The sequence below is a fragment of the Plutella xylostella genome, chromosome 20, assembly GCF_932276165.1.
Source record: "Plutella xylostella chromosome 20, ilPluXylo3.1, whole genome shotgun sequence".
NCBI classification, from domain to species: domain Eukaryota; kingdom Metazoa; phylum Arthropoda; class Insecta; order Lepidoptera; family Plutellidae; genus Plutella; species Plutella xylostella.
In genome coordinates this window covers 5,701,182-5,720,748 of record NC_064000.1, presented here as the reverse complement: position 1 = coordinate 5,720,748, position 19,567 = coordinate 5,701,182, and the positions used below count along the sequence as shown (strand labels likewise).

General features: G+C 39.6%; 4 protein-coding genes across 6 annotated transcripts in view; 3 read left to right on the top strand and 1 right to left on the bottom strand.

Moving 5' to 3' along the window:
* The window catches only part of LOC105387248 (transcription factor AP-2-epsilon), a 45,057-nt gene extending 43,313 nt beyond the window's left edge, over positions 1-1,744 (top strand). For all 3 annotated transcript variants that reach the window (XM_038109738.2, XM_038109739.2, XM_038109740.2), the window contains one exon: positions 165-1,744. In XM_038109738.2, coding sequence (XP_037965666.1) covers positions 165-272 — 108 coding nt within the window. In that variant the 3' untranslated portion in view covers positions 273-1,744. The remainder of the gene's footprint in view (positions 1-164) is intronic.
* Positions 1,745-2,103: 359 nt separating this feature from the next.
* Positions 2,104-4,706, top strand: LOC105387234. The gene is made up of 2 exons (XM_011557931.3): positions 2,104-4,302; positions 4,384-4,706. Exons 1-2 carry the CDS (start codon positions 2,176-2,178, stop codon positions 4,495-4,497), a joined length of 2,241 nt encoding a protein of 746 aa, XP_011556233.3. The 5' UTR covers positions 2,104-2,175; the 3' UTR covers positions 4,498-4,706.
* Positions 4,707-5,426: 720 nt separating this feature from the next.
* LOC105387235 (60S ribosomal protein L7-like) lies at positions 5,427-10,381 on the bottom strand. Its single transcript, XM_038109358.2, has 7 exons — positions 10,229-10,381; positions 9,375-9,504; positions 8,721-8,840; positions 8,264-8,353; positions 7,489-7,632; positions 6,476-6,625; positions 5,427-5,589 (listed from the first exon to the last, which is right to left on the bottom strand). The coding sequence occupies exons 2-7, from the start codon at positions 9,498-9,500 to the stop codon at positions 5,449-5,451; spliced, it is 771 nt and encodes a 256-aa protein (XP_037965286.1). The 5' UTR covers positions 9,501-9,504; positions 10,229-10,381; the 3' UTR covers positions 5,427-5,448.
* A 546-nt stretch (positions 10,382-10,927) lies between these two features.
* Positions 10,928-18,924, top strand: LOC105384681 (zinc finger MYND domain-containing protein 10). Its single transcript, XM_048628376.1, has 10 exons — positions 10,928-11,110; positions 11,190-11,298; positions 11,556-11,669; positions 13,773-13,912; positions 14,208-14,330; positions 15,365-15,519; positions 17,408-17,553; positions 17,828-17,983; positions 18,392-18,624; positions 18,787-18,924. The coding sequence occupies exons 1-10, from the start codon at positions 11,007-11,009 to the stop codon at positions 18,854-18,856; spliced, it is 1,350 nt and encodes a 449-aa protein (XP_048484333.1). The 5' UTR covers positions 10,928-11,006; the 3' UTR covers positions 18,857-18,924.
* The last annotated feature ends 643 nt before the right edge of the window (positions 18,925-19,567 follow it).

The window sequence follows — 19,567 nt, the reverse complement described above, 5'->3', positions numbered from 1 at the left end:
GAGGTTTTAGACGCGACCGTTTCGAACTAAGATTTGGTAAGAGGAAGTTATGACTATTATTTCGTCTCGCTATCAAAGACCGTGGCTACAAACGTAGCATGAAACCTTCTTATTTTTATAAGTTAGGTACTTGTTGTCTGACATGTCTGTTTTTATTGTTACAGAACTTCCTGAACGAATCCCTGAAGCATTTAGACAAGTTATATCCCCAAAGCGGCATGGTCTCCTCATCAATGGACAAAACCAAAATGGACCCCGATATAAAGAAGTAACAAAAGCGAAAATACGGCGGCGACGCCGTGAAGAGATACGGCTTTAGATTTTATTGTACAATGATAATACACGTCGCGCGCGAACTATTTGAAAAAATAGGAAGGATATGGAATCCTGAAAAGTACTTCGTCTAGACGTTGTTAAATAAATAATGCACTGTATATTATGTTTGGAATCAAAAATAACATTTGAAAATCCCACAACGCGTAATGCCTAGGTCTAACGAGAAAGAATTTTCAAAAGTTATTTTTGGTAAATCCGAGCCGTTGAAAATTAAAAGGCAAATTTATTTTTATGAAGACCCTCGTTTGTTGCTGGCCGCATACAAATAAAGTGCAATTACCTATAATAATACTCAAGATTGTGAGAAATTGTAAATACTGACCTAGACTATTAACACGTTTCAAGTATTAATTTAAGCATTTACTTAGTATATAACGTTTTATATATTTTGTCAGCTAAAGTATTCTTGCCATATCAAGGGGCGCGTAGGTATATAACCGTTACCGTTACCTACACGCCTAAAGAAATAATCGGGGTACCTACTTACTACATGCAATAAATTCACATATCAAATCGAAAACTTATAAATGTGACTTTATATCTATGTATATATTTTGCCAGTTTGATGTAAAAAATATGTGAACTTTAAATATAATTTAATTTTAGAGTTTTGTACTTAACAATATAGTTTTGCTAGGAAATAATATGTGAAAGTGTGCCAAGTACTTAGTGTAACAGTCTTATTGGAGACACCTAGCAAAGTATTTTAAAATATTTATTGTCGAAAATTGTAAATAGTTATTCGTAAGTACCTTTAACAATAAAATCACTGTGACTCTTTGGCCGAGGTTGTCCATAGGAAAAAGCTCAAAACTTACTCTGTGTAAATTCATTTCATTTTATTCTCATAATATACATAACAAAAAGTTATTATAATTTTGGCTTATGCCGAAATAATAATGTGCCAAACTAGGACAAAAAGTATTGTAAGTACCTACCTACCAATATCTGAAACGTATCTTCATCAACGACATTGTATAGTGAATTAATTTAGTTTTATATTTAGTCAACTTTGTTTAGAAATTAAAATAATAACTTTTGTTTAATTTTGCGCCGATTACCTCATTGTCGTAAGATTTCTTGTAGATTTTAACTTAGTTATTTAAATGCTCAAAAATAAGTTCGTGCAAAAATTTAAGAAAATCCAACAAATGCAAAATAAATAAAATTATTGTCAAATACAGAGGGTATTACCGTAACCTGTGGTATAACCAAAAGATATTGTATTATGAATGGAAAACTACATGACCAAACTTACATATTTGAGTGATCGTACTTAGGCAGGTAAGCCGCACTTTTGGTCTAAAATAAAAATATCTGTCGTGTTTTTATTGACTGTACCTAAATTATTTTGACAAAATGTAATGAATTTTATTTCTGGAGTAAATGAAATAAGTTTTTCAACTAATCTGGTTTTCTTAATAACATTTTTGTAATAGGTACCGTAGGTATGTTATTTTTACCGAAAGCTTTTTTAATTTTGCGTTTCTAACTTGCGGTAAAACAAAAAAAAACACTTGGAATTAAGTAGCAAGAAGTAAGAACTAGATAGGCTTACCTTCGGTCTGTCGGAGGACAGCGACATCTCTGGTTGAGTAGCAAATACCAAACAAGTGTAGTCATCCTCAGAATAATAACACCGTCGCAGTCCGTCATGGTAGCTACTTTCCCGCTAACTCGCCACTGTACCGGCACACTAACAGAGTACTTTGGGTAACTTGACTTTTAGAAATGTCAAAGTTTCCGTTGTTTTTGTACTTATTTTGGTTTGTTGTTGTGAACTTGTATTTTACAATTTTTTGAAGACATAAGCCAAGAAAGTTTATAGTTGTCTTTGAAATGGATATTTGTGAAGAAAGAGACAATACAAAACAATGTTTCGCTATACCAAGTCACGTAGTTGACAAACTAAATGTTGTTTACAACGCCAGCAACTCGATGGTAATATTGTGGAATAGATTTCAAATATTTGTGTATGAAAATTTAAACTTTGACCAAGTAGCAATTATATTTGAGCCCGAGTTCCTGATCCACGAAGTATTTCTCACAAACAATTATTTAATGTGTGTGGACTGCAGTGGGAATGTTCACGTTACTTCTTTGAAGTTTAAAAATCCTGCCCAAAAACGATTTAAAAGTAATTTCCAGGCCCGTGAACAGGACATTGGGGTGTGCGCACTGCACAAACAAGATTACGTATTCAGTATAAAAATAGAATTGGGGGTTTCATATTTGTTGCTGAATCATTTATCAGCAGATTTCCCCGTGTGTAACAAGGTCTTGCTAAAATTCAACTCTCAGCCACCTCCTCTTTACAAAATGCACGAAAAAGCCATTTTGAAAAGCTATGAAATAACTGAGCAAGATGCTGAAGTGCTACAGAGTATTTTCAAAAATGTACACATAGAGAGAGGCTGTAACCTTATGATTATTTCTTTTGATGGTATGACAGTCTACGGAGGCTTCTTCAGTGAGGGATTACCAGAAGATGAAACATCCTTGATACAACTACACTCCTGCCCCTCTGACATCTGTGATATACAAATAACTGGTGGCACAACTATAAAAGTAGTCATTGGACTCAAGTCTGGAACACTAATTGTTCTGCCTTTTGAATTAGGTCAGAGAAAACCACAAATTATTCATCTAAATGCCTCCATTTTCAAGTTCTTTGCATTCGACAACTCTGTCCTGTACACTGATGGTGTAACAATGTGGAAAAGTGAAAATACATATACAAGTGAGATTCAGTTCAGACAACTACATTTGAAACTTTCCAGAGATTTCATAAAATTTGGGGATCAAGTTGTTTGTGTCACCTTCTCAAACATTATCTATTTATTTCAAATAGATGATGAAAGTGTTTATGTTAAGGTGTTCAGTGAGAATGACTACATTCCTATAGAGAAAGTGGTACCCAAATGCCATCAGTTTGATAAAATAACCACAGAATTGGTCAAAGCAACAAGAGTTGCAAAAGAAGCTGAAATTGAGAGTAACTACATAACAGCTATGGCTCTCGCTAACAGACCAGATGTTATGCAAAAAGTGATCCAGTACAATGTAACTGTATATGAGGATTATGAAGAAGCCATACCTAAAAACAACAATGATCTTATTCTTTTAACAAACAAAAAATGCGACTATTATGATTCTGAATCAGTTCTGTTCCTAATCAAAGCAACACTATTGGAACAATTCAAATTAAATGATGTAATCTCAAGTCTTCTCAGAAATCTAAAATTGCATGTATCATTTTGCAATGAAGACAAACTACTAAAAACAGTCAGTGTTTCAATACAAGATATAGTGAAACAGATGAATATCCTAATTCCTCTGAGGGTTGGAAATATAACTAGTGTCACACTTAAAATCAATTTAGTACCATGCATGCCTGGAGCATTAGATATCAACCAACAAATATTCATTGTTCTATCAAAAAGGGAGGTGAAATTCAATTCCGAACATTTTTTTAAGAGTAGCCCATATTCTAGAAATGTTATCTGTCTACAAGATTCACAAATCAGTGCTGAAGATGCAATTTTAAGATTTGCAAAAAGTAAATATGGTGATAAATTTAACATCATGGAGATCCAGAAACAGACGGAAGCAACAGAGTGGACCTTCTATGTAAAACTTCCACAGAATTATAGCTCAAGACTGAAAAATAAGGAAATATACTACAACATTTTCAATGAGGCAAAAGCGGAATTCCTATACAAGAAGCTGTCCTCAGATAACTTTATTCAGTCAAGAAATCCAGTGTTACTTGAAGTTCACAATCATAAAGTGAAACTACAAATGAAGGCTGACCAGTTCTTAGGGGACTTGCTGAAAGTCTCAAGTGAGGATATGCAAGTGGCTCAGGATTTCAGGAATTTTATGTCCAACATTCTGTATGGGACATATGAAATGCAAGATTCTCCCAGTTTTTTCATTCCACAATCACAATATGCTGTTATTGAGGTAAAGAAAAAAAACTACATACATACATAAATATGCTCTGCCTGTTTTGTGTTTGTTACTAATGGTAATTTTACTTTTCAGGGCCTCCAAAGATCTCTCCGCAGTTGTCTCGAGAGCCTTACAGAAGATGAAGACAGGATACGCGAGTTGGCTGATCAGTTCCAAAAGAATGTCATTGGTGGTCTTCCATTTTAGAACAGTTGTTCAACTAATGATCCACTGTTGTCACTTGGTTAATTATTTATGTATAAGTTTAACACCCACCGTTATCGATAAGTGTAAATAATCTAAGGTTTATGTATAGTATAGTTTAAGATCATATGGATCTGAGAATTAAGTTATTCCATTGCTGTGATAAAGTACGTACTTTCTTATTTTTGTGTGAAATATACTTTAATTTTTTTTAACAATTTTGTATATTACTTATAGTAGTATTTTTTTCCCAGTTGTAACGCGTTGTGAATGATGTGATTAGTTGTAAGTGGCCTGACCGCCTGAAGCCCATGTCCTGCAGTGTACTTCTTGCCATCTGTGTGATTATTTGTTAGGCTGTTTTTAACATCATGCGGATTTCATCACGCGCGTGAGATTGCACGCCAGAATAATATTATGTACTTACCCTGTGTTGCACGCCATTCGCCATTCCTTAGAAACAATCAATACGTGTATGAACATGTGCATGATCAAACCCGCATGCTGTTAAACTGCCTTTAGAAATGGCCTGTTTTACGAAATCAGAATAAGGGCTGATTTTTCAATAGACAGATTACATGATAAAAGAAGAAGCCAGATAAAAGTTATCCGAAGAGTAATTCTGATACTGTCACGTCCAAATATTTGTATTAGATAGTGACAGCAACAAATTTATACGTGAGAGCCGAGTCCGCGTTGTTCTATGCGTGAGAGAAATAACATTTACATACACAAGAATAAACATTTATCTGACTATTGAAAAATCAGCCCTAAGTATTAGGTAAGCTACTATAATTGATCTGTGCTATCGCATCGATAGAACTAGGCGTACACAAATCTTGACCCCTTCCCTACCTTAAGAAATCAACATCGCCTATATTTTTATCTATCCTATTGCCCTATCTCAAGTTGCCAAAATAAAAGCCAGCAAATAGGTATTAACTCTATTTATTCTTAAACCATCCTTCTGAGGAGCTCGTTGATCTTGTCCTCGCGGTTCCCGAAGTCTCCTCCGTCCACGTAGTGGATCGTCTTCTTGCGCCAGCCGCCGGTGGGGTTGTTCAGCTTGAACGGCCACAGGAAGTTGCTGGCGTACTGTGGACCAAAACATATGGATGTGTTAATTAACCTTTTACGCTTTACTTAAATCTACAGTAGATTAAGGCAGCCTGTCCACAAGTGCGGAGCAGGGGAACGGAGCGGTGTGCGAGGTAAAAATTTACTATAATAAGATTGCATAAAAAATCCCCTCTAAGGATGATTTTTGCCTCGCACACCGCTCCGCTACTAAGCTCCGCACTGAACATGCACCAAATGTGTCTTGACCGCGTGTCAACTTTGTTTCAACTTTACAGTAAGTACACTGAGAAGGTAATACAGATGTCTGAGTGCTAGGAAGGTAGGTCTTGGCATGTCGCCGAGGCACCATAGGGGCACTCACGTCAGTCTACGCTCGTAATGTGCCACTCCCCACACAAGGCGGGGGCGGCTCGTGCTGAGCGAAATATATCCTCAATAGCAGTTGCAGTCAGTTCATGGAAGTTATAAGTGTAGCAATAGTTTCACCTTAATAGTGATTAAATCAGATGATACACTGGATCTAGCCATGGCCATGGCGGGCTACTACATATTGGATTTATAAGAATTTGCAGCACTTTAATATGAGACAATTACCATGCCTGTTCAACAGCATCATTATTTTTCGATGGGGACAATCTCCATTGAAATCTAAATACATACACACGCGACACACCAACTGCAATAGCAATCCTACGATTTTTTGACATAATGCAGGTATGCCAAATAATGGTAGGATTCGAAGCTAGTCTGCTAACTAAGGTTGCCTGTAAAAGATCGCTCATAGCGATAAGGCCGCCTATTATACATATTTTTCTTCTAATTTTTGTGCATTATAAAGTTATATTCTATTCTAGTCCTAGCCACAACTGATATACTTGATAGTCTTCCTTTCAAAACCCACCTTGAACTTGTCCCCGACGGTGAAGATCTCGTGAATGAGGTCCTCCACACAGATGATGTCCTTGTTGCCGAGCTTGTCCTCCACGATGGTGTTGGAGGTGATCGGCACGCGCTGCCCCTTCACCTTGGCGAATCCGCGCTTGTAGACCAGCTGTGGGGATGAGGGTAATGTGAGTCACACAGAATAAAAAATTAAATCAGTACCTCAGTGATACAGAAACATTTTCAGACATAGGGGAGGGGCTAAAAGACGTAAGAGGAGGATGCATCGCTCTAGGTATGAAATAGTTGACTGACTCGGAACATTTATTGAGGTCTGAATAGTCCATCTTTACTTGTCCAATTTATGGAAATTCAGCTGTATTTTACTAGCACTTAACTAGGAGGCCCAGTGCTGTAGCTTTTCCCACTTATTGCATTCTACAAATTCTACTTGTGCTAAAACAAATTTAAATACCATGGTACCGAAAATATTTCGATTTTATACAGTGATAAAATGTCTGAGTGCTAGGAAGGTAGGTCGCAGCATATGGCCGAGGCACCATAGGGGCACTCACATCAGTCTACGCTCGTAATGTGCCACTCTCCACACAAGGCGGGGGCGGCTCGTGCTGAGCGAAATATACACTATTATGGACTACCCCTATGAAATTACGTGATGCAAGCTGTTTTGATTCTCTTTCACATAAAAACAACTGCACAGATTTTGATGAAATTTAGTATGTAGGACACTGATTCTCAGAGTATGCTACTTTTCATCCCATAATTCCCATGGGTTATCACCACAAACCATTATGGGGTCCTTCCAATGAAGGAAGGGTTTTAGGCCTAGTCCACTATGTTGGCCGAGTATGGGTGGGTGGACTCCAACACAAGCAAGCTTGTGTTCAGAGTATTGGGTAAGTGCATGTAAGATGTTTTCAAGCTGCTCGAAGGCCTCTGAATAGGCTTAATAACCAATTCCACAGCTTAATTCTCAAGGGTAACTGTGTTTAAATAAACAATCTAGCTCACCTCGCGCACGCTCTTCAGGTTAGGGTATCCCCACGTGATGTAGGGCTCGGCAATACGCATCATGTTGACGGTGGCCTTGTTGAGGCGCACGAACACGCCGTTGTTGATCTGCCGCAGGCGGAACAGCTGCAGCACTTTGCGGACCTGGAATATAGGTTAAAGTTTTGGTTTACACTTCCACTTGAACATAATAAGTTGAATAAGATTGGTGCCATTGGTGGGCAGGAAAATGTCAAGCTGTGATGGGCGTCAGGGAAGACCCAGATAAAACTGTCTATCTGTGACTTGTTAATGATATCTTTAAGTTGATGATGGGTTCATTCATTTTTAGCATTCAATTATTCATTTATAGCAAAAAAAAAACATTTGGGCAATAAGACTTTCCCCAGCATTTACAAAATAAGCAGCTGTACAGATATTATATGTACAATATTTTACTTTAATTGACACTTATGTTGGCTGTATGTATAATAAACAAAATGTCTGAGTGCTAGGAAGGTAGGTCTCGGCATATGGCCGAGGCACCATAGGGGCACTCACGTCAGTCTACGCTCGTAATGTGCCACTCCCCACACAGGGCGGGGGCGGCTCGTGCTGAGCGAAACATAAGTAAGGAGGAGCCATTACACAGGAATACAATGTTGGGGCACACTTTCACTTGTGATTGGAAGGAGAAGTTTACAAAAAGAGAGTGTAACCTCTAAGATTTACTGTAGATGTTTTTTCTTATTAGGTATGTATCAATATCATAATTCATAATATTCGGGAATATTACCTTAGGTGAGACCTGGTTGATACCACGGATACGGATGACAAAGGCCAATTTGGCTTCTCCGGGAACATAGTAGTTACCGTTGTTGCGTGCCTGGAAAGAGAAAGATTAGGTTGTTACCAATGAAGCATAATTGGGCATACAGAATTTGGCTTTTTGGCCATAATAACTTTGTGTTTATTATCACTTATGGTTTGCTTATACAAATGCAAGTTTTTCATCAATAACACCAATACACAACAGTAACAAATTGTAGATTTAGATGTTAGTGCCTTCACTTCCCATAATATGAGAGGCTACTGGTTCTCATTTTTTTATTATCTTCATCCTGAATGTAGCAAATACATTAGACATTGACTTGTTATTTATTTTATGAATTTGATAATTATTTAATAACAATAGTGACCTATTTCCATGAAGTGATAAATAATAAAGCTCATTGAAGATAATTGAAACTCACTTGTCTGGCTAGCCTGATCTCATCTCGCTCCCTGATGCGGTATTCCTTGACGTAAGCCTCGGCCCTCTTGAAGATAGTTTTCCTCTTCTTGAGTGCTGCTGTGCGCCTCTTGAGGGTGACCTGGTGATGGAGAGGATTTTGTTACTATTGGAAGGGATATTTAGGCAGAAATGTTGACAGCTGTGGTAAATCAGAATTGAAAGATAACAGCATTTTTTATCAGATGAACTATGCCATTCAATAAGAATCATAATTAGTTAACAATACATAATCCTATTAGACAACAAAATATCATTCTATTTCCAAAACAAACAATACAGTAGCCATATGAAAACTTTAGTTTATGAAAATGTAAGATATTAATTTAATGTTGACAAACAAAAGGTTCCTAAGGTAAAAGGTCATTTTGGGAAAAGTTCTTTTTGAAGTACGTACATTATGTAGACCAGTACAATTCGACATTCAGGAAGGAAAATGAAACCTTTGAGACTACAAATTCACACAAATAACTGTAGGGGACACTTAAAATGGTTTTACCAATTTTTTTATGTTCAATATTCTTATGTCCGTTAATAATTTTGTCTGGTATTGTATGATACATGTGTTGTCTATACAGGGTGTTGCAATAACTGGATACTAGTGTTGTTCTCTAACCTGAACGCGTCTGGTGCGGAGAGCCTCCCTCCTCTTGCGGTGCTTGAGCACTGACTCGGGGACTGCGGGCAGCTTCTTGCTGTCCTCCTTACCCTTCACGGGCTTCTTCGCTGTAGTGGCAACCATTGTGCTGGAAACATAACCGTCACTTTGAAAAATCACTGCTTAGAAGACACACTGCTGATGTTAATTGCTATGGTGCGTTTGCATTCATTGTTTCTGGCTAACAGATGTTTGGTTCAGTAATTGAGCTAGTGAATCATGATTTAATTTAAAAAGAAAGATAGCATGCAAGTATATTTCTATTTCCATGAAAGATAGTCAGATACTTGGATTAATATGATAGTGCTGGACAACATATTGATGAGGAGGTTAGAATATTTTTGACATTTGTGGACACAACAAACTGAAGAAATGGAGGAAAGGAGCATACTTTAGCAGTAAAAATGCACAAATAATGCATGTATGGCTATGTTACTACAGTCAAGAATCATTGAAAGTAAAGAAAGAGGTAAAATTGTAGGCGGTAGAGCATGAGTCGACACTGCATGGTTGAAGAGGTTAGAATTTGAATTTTAAGGAAGTTGATTTCTTTTAGGATCAACAATTTAAAGAAATATAAGGAATATCATGGCAAAATGAATCGTGAAAGGATCAGGTTTATAGTAAACAATAATGAGAAGAAACGATACGTGAAGAGCACGGCATGCCGTCGAACATGTCCAAGTGTATTTTATCACAAAATCACTATATCCAATGATTATTTTCAAATACTGACACAATATATAAACTTCTTATTCTAGTATCACCTAAATAGCACCAATTTTAACGTATAAAACTAAATAATTATCAACCTGCGGGGCAAAACTCCACGCGGCACGTGTGTCAAGTTATCAAAAGAAAGACAAGAAAAATTGACATCCGGTGGCTGCCATTTTGAACAGATTTTTTTATGCTGGTCACACTAACATTTTTTTTGCATCATATTTTGTGGCAATGGAACTATCTGCAAAAGCCAATATTTTTTTGTTATTCTTTTAAGCTTTGAAAGCTGACAGGGTATTCTAAATTCAGTTTCGGGTTGAATCAAGAACCATAAGTATTTCTCTAACGAAAAGAGCTGAATACACCACCACTGCCTTTTTATTTTTGGCTCCATCAATATAGATACCTACTGACGTCGTAATAATAAAAATAAATAAATAAATAGTCATTTATTTCAGGCTAGAAATGATGTTAATGATGAAACGTTTGTTAATAAAAAAAAGTGTACCTATATTATTGGAGAAATAGATGGCGCTGTCAAAACGAAAAAAACTGGGTACTCACGCCTTATTCTGAGAGATTCGACGCCTCATTGAGCATAATATTCTGTGTCTGTTGTAATATTGGTCTATGATAACTTTAAAAACAAAACGTATCCAGTTTTTTTTACACAGGTAACATTTTATAGTGTTTCCAGTGCCGCGAATATTTGAAATGTTTATCGAACAAACAAAATTGTTGTCTGTTTGTTGTCAAGTTGTCATTGTCAACCTAAAGTCCTAAACCCTAAACTAGTGACTATACTCCGCACTCATTATTATTTCTTTCTCTTATTTTACAGAAGTATTCGCTTGAAAAACCATTACAATGGCTGATAAAACTATCGCCGTGAGTGCCTTAGAAGTTGGCGAACTGAACTTATGTATCGATAGCATGGAACCGAAAAGTATAGAGGATATTGGAAATCAATCGTAAGTTTTCATTAATTTCAGCGATACGTAACATTGTACAATTGTTTGGTAGCTATACCTGATGATTTCTTTTGCACAGCTGGGTAGATTGGCATATAAGATTGCAAAAATTGAATCAACAAGCGGTTTTGGAGGCGACATCTATGGGGGAGGAACTTACCAAGGAAACACTTATTTCTGCGGGAAAGGTACCGAAAACACTTTTATTTTGTTTTCAATAAAAAAAAACACCTAAGTAAGAACTAACTAGTTAGTTAGATAGATATATTTATTTCAACTCCTTACTTAAATTACTTATCTCTGATTCATTTATTAACTTATACTTACATAATTATATTGTATGGATCAGGATCACACACTGTTTAGTGCGTGTTATTAGTAGATGTAAATTGTGCTTATTCCCGCAATGCACCTAACTAACTACGCTTATTTTAAATGATTCTAGTTGCCCGTGTTGGTCCACGAGGCGATCTGTATTCAAGTATGGCGGCAAAAAATCTACCCTCAGATCTTGAAACTGGAGCCAGAACCAGCCACCACTTTCGGGATCTATATGGTGGTAAGTTGTTGTTAAATTGTAACCACCCCTAAAAAGAAGGAAGTTTGTGTCCAAAAGGGATGATATAATCAACCATTTATGTAGAAACTTATTTCTATCCTTTGACTTTAATATTTAAGTACCTATACCTACCTAGGTACCTACTCACATTACATACTCTACCTCTCGGCTCGCCATCTAAAACCCTGTACGATACCTACGTACATACATTACACACAACTCTCTGGCAGCTGTTCCACGAGGCCGGCGCGCAGTGCCTCAGCAGTGACGTCACCGTGGACCTCCTCATACCATCTAAAGTAGACATGCCACGAATATTCGGCAACTATTCGGTATTCGGCCTATTCGGCTAGTTTTTTCATTATTCGGTATTCGGCCGAATAGTGCGTACTATTCGGGCCGAATACCGAATAGTAAATCATGTAAAAATTACTTGTTATTTTAATCAAAATTGTGTATTTATTTACAAATCACAACATTTTAGTACTTAAAATTAATTCAAAATTCAAAATTCAAATTCAAAATTCAAAATTGTTTATTTACGTTAACCAAAAATATGCTTAAATGCTAGTTGCTGAAGCCTCCTTTTAAGTATTACAAACACCTGTGCCAGGAGACTCCGCTCTTCCTATAGATACTTATTTTGTACGCATATAAAGGTTCTAGTTTTATCACATTAATTTAACAATTTTGCTATGAATTTACTAACAATTAAATACTAAAAACAAAATTCTAAAAGGCATGCAGATGCAAATAACAAAAATAACAAAAGGAAAATTTTTAGTGTGTACAAAGTGTGCAAGTCTATATAGTTTCGTGTTTGTGTATATATATATATATAAAAGTATGTATGTACATAAATATGTATGTGTGTGTGTGTTTATAATATATTTTTTACAGTCATAGAAGTTTTTATTGTAAATGCCAATGTTTTTATTTATCATATTATAAAGGAAAGCTGATCGATAGCTATATTGTATGCTTGCAAATTTAGATTTAGTCTGTGGAATCGTGGTCACTCTGAAATTGACTCTTTTACTATAAATGGCGCTATCATATTGTAATTTTTTGTGCTGATTTAGCGTAATTAAGAGGATATACAATTTTCTAACTGAGAGTAGATTATCAATTTTGTAAAGATCAGTAGTCGGGAAACGCTTCTTCTTAAAATACATAACTTTTAAGAGAGCACGCTGGGCTCGTTCTAATTCTATGAAACGTGTTTTTGCAGCGCCTCCCCATATTGGAATGCAGTACATCAAGACAGACTGTACCAGAGCTATATATATCTCGCTAAGTAGGTTTTTTGAGTGGTACCTAGACCTAATCAGTAGTAAGTTGTGCTGGATAAAAACGAGCATTTCAGCATTTTTTGGTAGTCCACGATTGCGTTTTTCATTGTAACCATCCTCAGAAAATAACCTCTCACTATAAACGCTACTTCCAGGTGAAAAAAGATAAGTTTTTGCAAATTTCAAAAGGTTCGGGTATTGTTTTTTGTTTGCTGACCACCACTTGTAAGGATCGGCCATCCGATCAAGGCGAACTATTATCAAATAAAAATCAACTCGTTTGCCACAGCATTCTGCCTCCTAATAATTAGCATTTCTCATATAATCTGTAGCGACTTCTTCAAAGCAGTTCCAGGAACAAAAAAAACAGGTTGTAGCACCGAATATTCGGCGGCCGAATATTCGGCGCTTCGGCCGGCAGCGTCGCCGAATATTCGGTATTCGGTATTCGGCCATTTCACTATTCGTGGCAACACTAATCTAAAGCACCCCATTCACTATACACGCACCGCGAGCAGTACCAATCCGTGAACAAATGTACCAATCCGTGAACAAATCCGTCATCGTCCACACACTACACGAACGCCGAGTAGTAGTCTATTCGATTGTGAATAACTTTGTTGAGCCTTGTACAAAGAACATAACCCTACGTCTCCAGACGTCGAGCGCCGCGCCTAGCCGCGAGCCGCGCCCACCCACACATTCACACGCAGATTTGGTTCGGCGGATTGGTGCGCCTGTGAATGAGAGCCTTATCATCCTGTACATATACCTACGTACTCACATTAAGTGCATAGTTACTCTTTGTCAGCTGTACCACGAGGCGGCGGCGGTGGGTCTACTAGAGACGGCGTTGTTCCACGAGGCCGGCGCGCAGTGCCTCAGTGACGTCACCGTGGACCTCCTCGACTACGCTATTGAACAGCTCACGGCTTTGGTGGGGCTTATCAAGTGAGTTAACGCGAGCACACGTAGCATGGGGCATAAGATGCTCGTGACAAGACTTGGCTAAACTTTTGTCCCATACTACGCATTATACAAGTTTACACTAAAAAGTATACCTTTACAATAATGATGTTCTGTTGAGTTGAATAGTAGGCCTATGGCATGGAAAACATATATCCAAAGATTCAAAAGAGAAGGCTAAAAAAAACTTTTTTGACTTTGTAACTTTGTTTGGACTAGGTAGTTAGAAAAAAACATTCAACAGTTTAATTACTTATGCCTATTATTTTCATAATTCTAGCTCCGACTACCTGAAGCCTGAAGATGTGAAGAAACAACTATCGGAATCGACCCTTGAAGAACTGACGCGGCAGAAGAATGATTTGCAGTTTGACATCAGCATGAGATGCATTACCATTGTGCGGTAAGAAGTTAAGCATTTCTAATTAATTGCGTAAGTTCGCCACTAGATGGAGCGTAGCTATTTTCCCGACTACGGCATAAGCAAAAATGAGGGTTAACTATGTTTATGTACCTACCACCTAGTCACCTATTTATACATCAGTTCCATCATAATTTCTAGTCAGAATTTAACCATGTACTACCTAGTCAGAATTCAACAAATTAGCGTACGTATATAGCGTATAATAATTCTTATATTAGTTAGATACGTCATGGTACTCATATATACATATATGGTACTCAAATATGCCATACACATATATGTATATGGCATATTTAGCTCCTCCATTCAATACGATTGTACAGTAGTTAGCAGGTAGAGTATGTTTTTCACGAAGAAGTGAAAAATTGTCTAAGGCATACTTAGTAGGTAAGTAGTTATTTATCTGCAGGGCGATTCTACCACAATAATATTTCCAATCACACTTTTTCACAGCTACATAGCGGAACACATGGAGGCGGTCGGCATCGGAGCGTGCATCGCGACCGGTCTGTACCGCACGCACGACGCGCCCGCGCTACTGGCCCTACTACTGCAGGCTGAACCGTGGAGACGGGGCGAGGAGGTGTTTGAATGTGAGTGATGTGAGTCTCTTATTGTAAAGCTAGTCTAGTGTCGTGTTATTCTACATAAATTATAAGTCCGTCCGACGAACCCTCGGCAATCAGAGACTGTCAACCATGACTGGTTAACAGGTGGGCTTCACCACAGCAACAGACTAGCTATCTGCATATCATGGAGGCGCGAGGCGAAGAGGTGTTTGAGTGTGAGTCAGTATATAGTAGCACACCACAACATCTATAGCTACATAAGTACTCCAGCTACATAGCGGAACACATGGAGGCGGTGGGACGACGTGTTTGAATGTGAGTCATAGTAGCACACCACAATTACATCTATAGCTACATAAGTACTCCAGCTGTTTGAGTGTGAGTTCTTAGTCTATATAGTAATTACCATAATTACATCTGTAGCTAGTTACATAACTAGTCCAGCTACATAGCGGAGCACATGGAGGCGGTCGGCATCGGAGCGTGTATCGCGACCGGCCTCTACCGCACGCACGACGCCCCCGCGCTACTGGCCCTACTACTGCAGGCTGAACCGTGGAGACGAGGCGAGGAGGTGTTTGAATGTGAGTCAGTCTATAGTATCATACCGCTATAACAACTATAACTCCATCATGCATCATGGAAGCAGAAAAAAAGACGAAAGGAATCTCGCTAACTAAAAATTGAGGCACAGCAATGGCGGCGACATGAGAGTGTGTGTGGGTGCGTAGGCGCGACGTGATTGGCGCGCGGCGGCGGACTGACTTACTGTGTGTGAATGGTGATTGTGTGTGTGGCGGGTAAAAATGAAACTGACTTACTTTGGGTGCCTCACTTTTTAATTAGCGAGATTCCTTCCGTCTTTTTTTATACCTCCATGAGTAGCATACTATGATAACATCTATAGCTACATAACTAGTCCAGCTACATAGCGGAGCACATGGAGGCGGTGGGTGCAGGCGCGTGCATCGCGAGCGGCCTCTACCGCGCGCACGCCGCGCCCGCGCTGCTGGCGCTGCTGCTGCAGGCCCAGCCGTGGAGACGGGGGGAGGAGGTGTTTGAATGTGAGTTAGTCTATAGTAGTATGGAGATGCTGGAGTGTTGGCGCATCCCTATGGCAAAGGAAGGATCGTCCGACCAGGCCGAGTGATGTGGTGTGGCCTGGCGGGCAACTGCCCTACGGTTAGCATTGGGGCTCTGTATATGTATATTGCAGTGTAGCTGTGAAACTTCGATACCACGATTTAGGATTTAATAGAGATTTGCTTCGTTTCTATACTTGATGTGTGTTGCGTTCCGAGCGCCATCTGTTGATTGTGTGGCGAGGTGTCAGCCACAGTAGCATACCATACTAACATCTATAGCTACATAACTACATAGCGGAACACATGGAGGGTGTGGGTGGCGGCGCGTGCATCGCGAGCGGCCTCTACCGCACGCACGACGCGCCCGCGCTGCTGGCGCTGCTGCTGCAGGCGGAGCCGTGGAGACGAGGCGAGGAGGTGTTTGAGTGTGAGTCTTATATAACACTTCGACTATAAGCTTCAGGCGCAATAGCATTTAACCTTATACCATGCTATAGGTACGGTCAAGGGCAGAGAAACCTGACCCCCTCTCATAGTAACAATGCTTCTTGAGGAGGGTCAGGTTTCTCTGCCGCTTACCTGTACCTCCTCGATTGACCTAACAACTGTTTCGTATTACGTCAAGCGCACCAGCAACAGGCGCGAATCTCACTAGCAATACGGCAAAAGACCAGTCTAGTTCTGCATAAGAGTCCGACGCACTGGACAACTGGGCTTTCACCATGGCAACATAGCTATCTGCATATCAATGTGAGTAGCATAGACACAATCTCTATAACTACATACATACCCCAGTTACATAGCAGAACACATGGAGGCGGTGGGACAACGTGTTTGAATGTGAGTCAGTCTATAGTAGTTAGCACACCACAACATCTATAGCTACATAACTACTCCAGCTACATAGCGGAGCACATGGAGGCGGTGAGTGGCGGCGCGTGCATCGCGAGCGGCCTCTACCGCGCGCACGCCGCGCCCGCGCTGCTGGCGCTGCTGCTGCAGGCCCAGCCGTGGAGACGGGGCGAGGAGGTGTTTGAGTGTGAGTAGCATAGACATTATTTTTGTGTTAGTCGATGTCAACAAAAAGGGTCCCTCTCAGGGGGTCATTTTACAAATGAATTTCATGCAGTCAAAGTTGTTCAGGATGATCTACTGACTCAATCACTTTCGGCTTACTATTCCACTTTGGCAGATAAAATAAATACGTAGTGGGCCGCTAATGCAATTGAAGAGTGCAACGCTTAAACCCCAGACCTATAACTTCCTTCCCGTCATGTCATGCTATAGCTTCGGCAGGATTGCTCAGAGTAGCGAAACTTGCAGCAAAGCAGCTCTCACTACCCCTCTAGGTACAAGGCATTTAATCTACTTACAATTAATTAACAACTTCTCGCCATTGCAGCGGGCAAATGGGTGCCGTCAACGCCATCTAGCGAGCTCCACCGCAGCGAGGCGCAGCTCTGGCTGTGTCTGCGCCAGCTGCTCCTGCAGCCGCGGCTCGCGCAGCACTACCGCATCGACGACACCGCCCGGGCTACCTTCTGCAGGGTGCGTTGGATTTTGTGCCTTTGGATGTAAGATATACAGGGTGTTGCAAAAACTTGCCGAAACCTAACCTACTACCTGTAGAGCTCATGGTGGATGGTACTGACAGCGGCATCTAGCGATGTATGTAACACATATTCTACTTTCTCATTTACGCTATATCGAATAATTATTTATGATATATGGCTTGCGTTGAATATCATTAGCCGAGCGTATTCCTAACCTTAGCTAAATTCATACCCAAGCACGTCTAACAACTTTATATTTTCTCACGCAGCTGGAAAGTAAGCTATCAGAGTCGGTCCTGGACCAGATCCCGCCGCTGGCTGAGCTGAAGATGTTCCTGTGTCGGCTGGCCGTGGGCGACTGCGCCGGGCTCGCGGCTAACGGGGTCAAGAGCCCTGGATGCACTCTGGTGGAAATAGTTCCGCAGGTGAGTTATGTAACGTTAAACGTTAATAGGTAAACAACCAACGAATAATAAAAACATCGGACTCATCCTATCTACTCTAATCTTAGGTCTTCCCCTACCTATGTCTATGTAACGTCTTTTATTTCATATCGTATGTTAATCTACGAGCGGCAGCGGCATACTGAATAACTAGCAAATATTCGTTATCCCCATGAGCGCTCATTGGTCCCATGCCTTTTAACTACTAAGGTCGTACTTTTAACTACCTACTTTAAACCTTCTTCTTGGTCGTCTAAGTGATTTCTCCTATTTGTGACCCCCTCCACCTCGTCATCTCTTCTACCCTATCACGTCTGGTACCTATTCTGTTCGTCTGGATGACCAGTCTACTGCTCCTTCATCATCCACACTTCTTCAATGCATCCACAGATAAAAGACAAATACCTCAAGCAAGTCCACAAGCGCGCCAAGTCCATCGCTAAAGCCCAACTACAATACTTCCACGTGGACGGTTCATCATCATCTCGCGACGCGGCGCGGCGACTACTCGAGTGCTACGCGGGGGACGCGGCGCTGGCGCTGGAGGGGGGGCGGTGCGCGGGCTGCGGGGAGCAGGCGGGGAGGAAGTGTGGAAGGTGCTCTAGCGAATGGTATTGTGGCAGGTTGGTGGTTTATTGTATACGAATGCTAGGTATCTTCTACCATTTACAGCTACGAGAGTTACTAATAAGTTAGCTCGGTAAACACCTTAATCAAGAATTTTCACTCACCCATTTCACTTTGTTCAGGCCGTTTTCTTAATTAGATTTGCTTTTGTTTTTCAGAGAATGCCAAGTGAAGCAATGGGCAAAACATAAGGAGCTATGTGATCAATTATCTCAACTTCTGATCTAGATTTTAATGGCGGATAGATTTAATTATGTTTCTTTAGTGTTAATTTAAAGATATGAGACTTTTATATACTAATTAATTAACGGGCTTGCTGCGCTGTATCGCAAACCGCGATAAAATGCACAAACATGTCAATAAAGATCCAAATAATATAATACTAAAAATTTCTTACAAGCGCTATCGCAATTTCTGTACAAATTTACTTCATAATCTTAAAACTAATTACGAAAAATCTGAGTTACTTCGATCTAAAAACAACCCTAAAGAATTATGGAAAACCATTAAGTCTATTTCAAACACTAAGAAAAATATCTCACCCCCTGACGAACTATTAAAATCCTGCATCAGTCCTAACTTATCAGTTAATCACATAAACCAATTTTTTTCTCAAATTGGAGAAAGTCTCGCCGCCAAAATTATACAGCCATCTTCATCTCCCAACACTGATAATGTACGGACTTCTAAAGAGTCTCTGGTTATCCTTAGCTTGGATTTTATTGAAATAGAAACTGTTATTTTAAATCTTAGAGACAATTGTGCAGTGGGCTGGGATGGCATATCATCAAAAATCTTAAAATCATCCACAGAAGTACTCGTTCCTCCTATCACTCATATATGCAACCTAGCCATCTCTTCAGGAGTGTTCCCACAAGCTTTTAAAAAAGCAATCGTCCATCCGATTCATAAGGCTGGTGATAAGGATAGCGTTGATAA

Excerpts from the sequence above, each read along its gene's own strand:
- LOC105387234 (XM_011557931.3), top strand. The coding sequence starts at position 2,176 with ATGGATATTTGTGAAGAAAGAGACAATACAAAACAATGTTTCGCTATA. Across the intron at positions 4,303-4,383 it reads CACAATATGCTGTTATTGAG|GGCCTCCAAAGATCTCTCCG; the intron begins GTAAAGAAAAAA and ends TTTACTTTTCAG.
- LOC105384681 (XM_048628376.1), top strand. The coding sequence starts at position 11,007 with ATGGCTGATAAAACTATCGCCGTGAGTGCCTTAGAAGTTGGCGAACTG. Across the intron at positions 17,554-17,827 it reads CCCGGGCTACCTTCTGCAGG|CTGGAAAGTAAGCTATCAGA; the intron begins GTGCGTTGGATT and ends TTTCTCACGCAG. Across the intron at positions 18,625-18,786 it reads AGCGAATGGTATTGTGGCAG|AGAATGCCAAGTGAAGCAAT; the intron begins GTTGGTGGTTTA and ends TTTGTTTTTCAG.
- LOC105387235 (XM_038109358.2), bottom strand. The coding sequence starts at position 9,500 with ATGGTTGCCACTACAGCGAAGAAGCCCGTGAAGGGTAAGGAGGACAGC. Across the intron at positions 8,841-9,374 it reads TCCGCACCAGACGCGTTCAG|GTCACCCTCAAGAGGCGCAC; the intron begins GTTAGAGAACAA and ends CTCCATCACCAG. Across the intron at positions 8,354-8,720 it reads AGATCAGGCTAGCCAGACAA|GCACGCAACAACGGTAACTA; the intron begins GTGAGTTTCAAT and ends TTCTCTTTCCAG.